This window comes from Empidonax traillii, unplaced genomic scaffold, assembly GCF_003031625.1.
Source record: "Empidonax traillii isolate 1590-97213 ecotype Southwest subspecies unplaced genomic scaffold, ASM303162v1 scaffold7220:size5228, whole genome shotgun sequence".
In the NCBI taxonomy this organism is placed as follows: Eukaryota; Metazoa; Chordata; class Aves; order Passeriformes; family Tyrannidae; genus Empidonax; species Empidonax traillii.
In genome coordinates this window covers 4,174-4,822 of record NW_020962413.1, presented here as the reverse complement: position 1 = coordinate 4,822, position 649 = coordinate 4,174, and the positions used below count along the sequence as shown (strand labels likewise).

The window sequence follows — 649 nt, the reverse complement described above, 5'->3', positions numbered from 1 at the left end:
GTCCCCAGGGCCGCCCTATCGCCCGCTGCCTGGCGGAGATGCCAGCGCAGGTGTCCCTGTGTGTCCCTGTCCCCAGGGTGACCCTGGACTGTCCCCTGTCCCCAGGGTGACCCTGGACTGTCCCCATGGTGACCTGTGCCTGTCCCTGTCCCCAGGGTGACCTGTGCCTGTCCCTGTCCCCAGGGTGACCCTGGACTGTCCCCATGGTGACCCTGGGCTGTGCTCTGTCCCCAGGGCCGCCCTCATCGCCCGGTGCCTGGCGGAGATGCCGGCGCGGGTGGCGTCGTGGCGGCAGCAGCGGGAGCAGGCTCGGGAGCGGGCGCGGGCGGAGGCGGCGCGGCGGCAGCGCCTCCTGGCCGAGGCGGGGCTGGAGGGGCCCCCCCGGGCCGGGACCCCCGCCCGGAGCGCGGCGCGGGCGCAGGAGCTGCTGGAGGAGCTGGAGCGGCAGCAGCGCCGGGAAGAGAAGCGGCGCCGGCGCCAGGAGAGGATGGAGGCGGCTCAGAGCGCGCTGGCGGCGGCTGAGGCGGCGGCCAAGGAGAGAGCCCCCCCTGGGACCCCCCCTGAGGGGGCTGGGGGGGCCTCCTGACCCCCCCCATGAGCACCAGGAACCTCCCCAAGGGAACTGGGGGGACCTCCTGACCCCCCCTCT

The 649-nt window shown here is 75.7% G+C and overlaps 1 protein-coding gene across 1 annotated transcript; it reads left to right on the top strand.

The window, feature by feature from the left end:
- Positions 1–234: 234 nt before the first annotated feature.
- Positions 235–586, top strand: GADD45GIP1 (GADD45G interacting protein 1; the record flags this gene model as incomplete). The annotated part of the gene is made up of 1 exon (XM_027911326.1): positions 235–586. A coding segment is annotated over one exon (352 nt), but the record flags the coding sequence as incomplete, so codon positions are not given.
- Between the last annotated feature and the right edge of the window lie 63 nt (positions 587–649).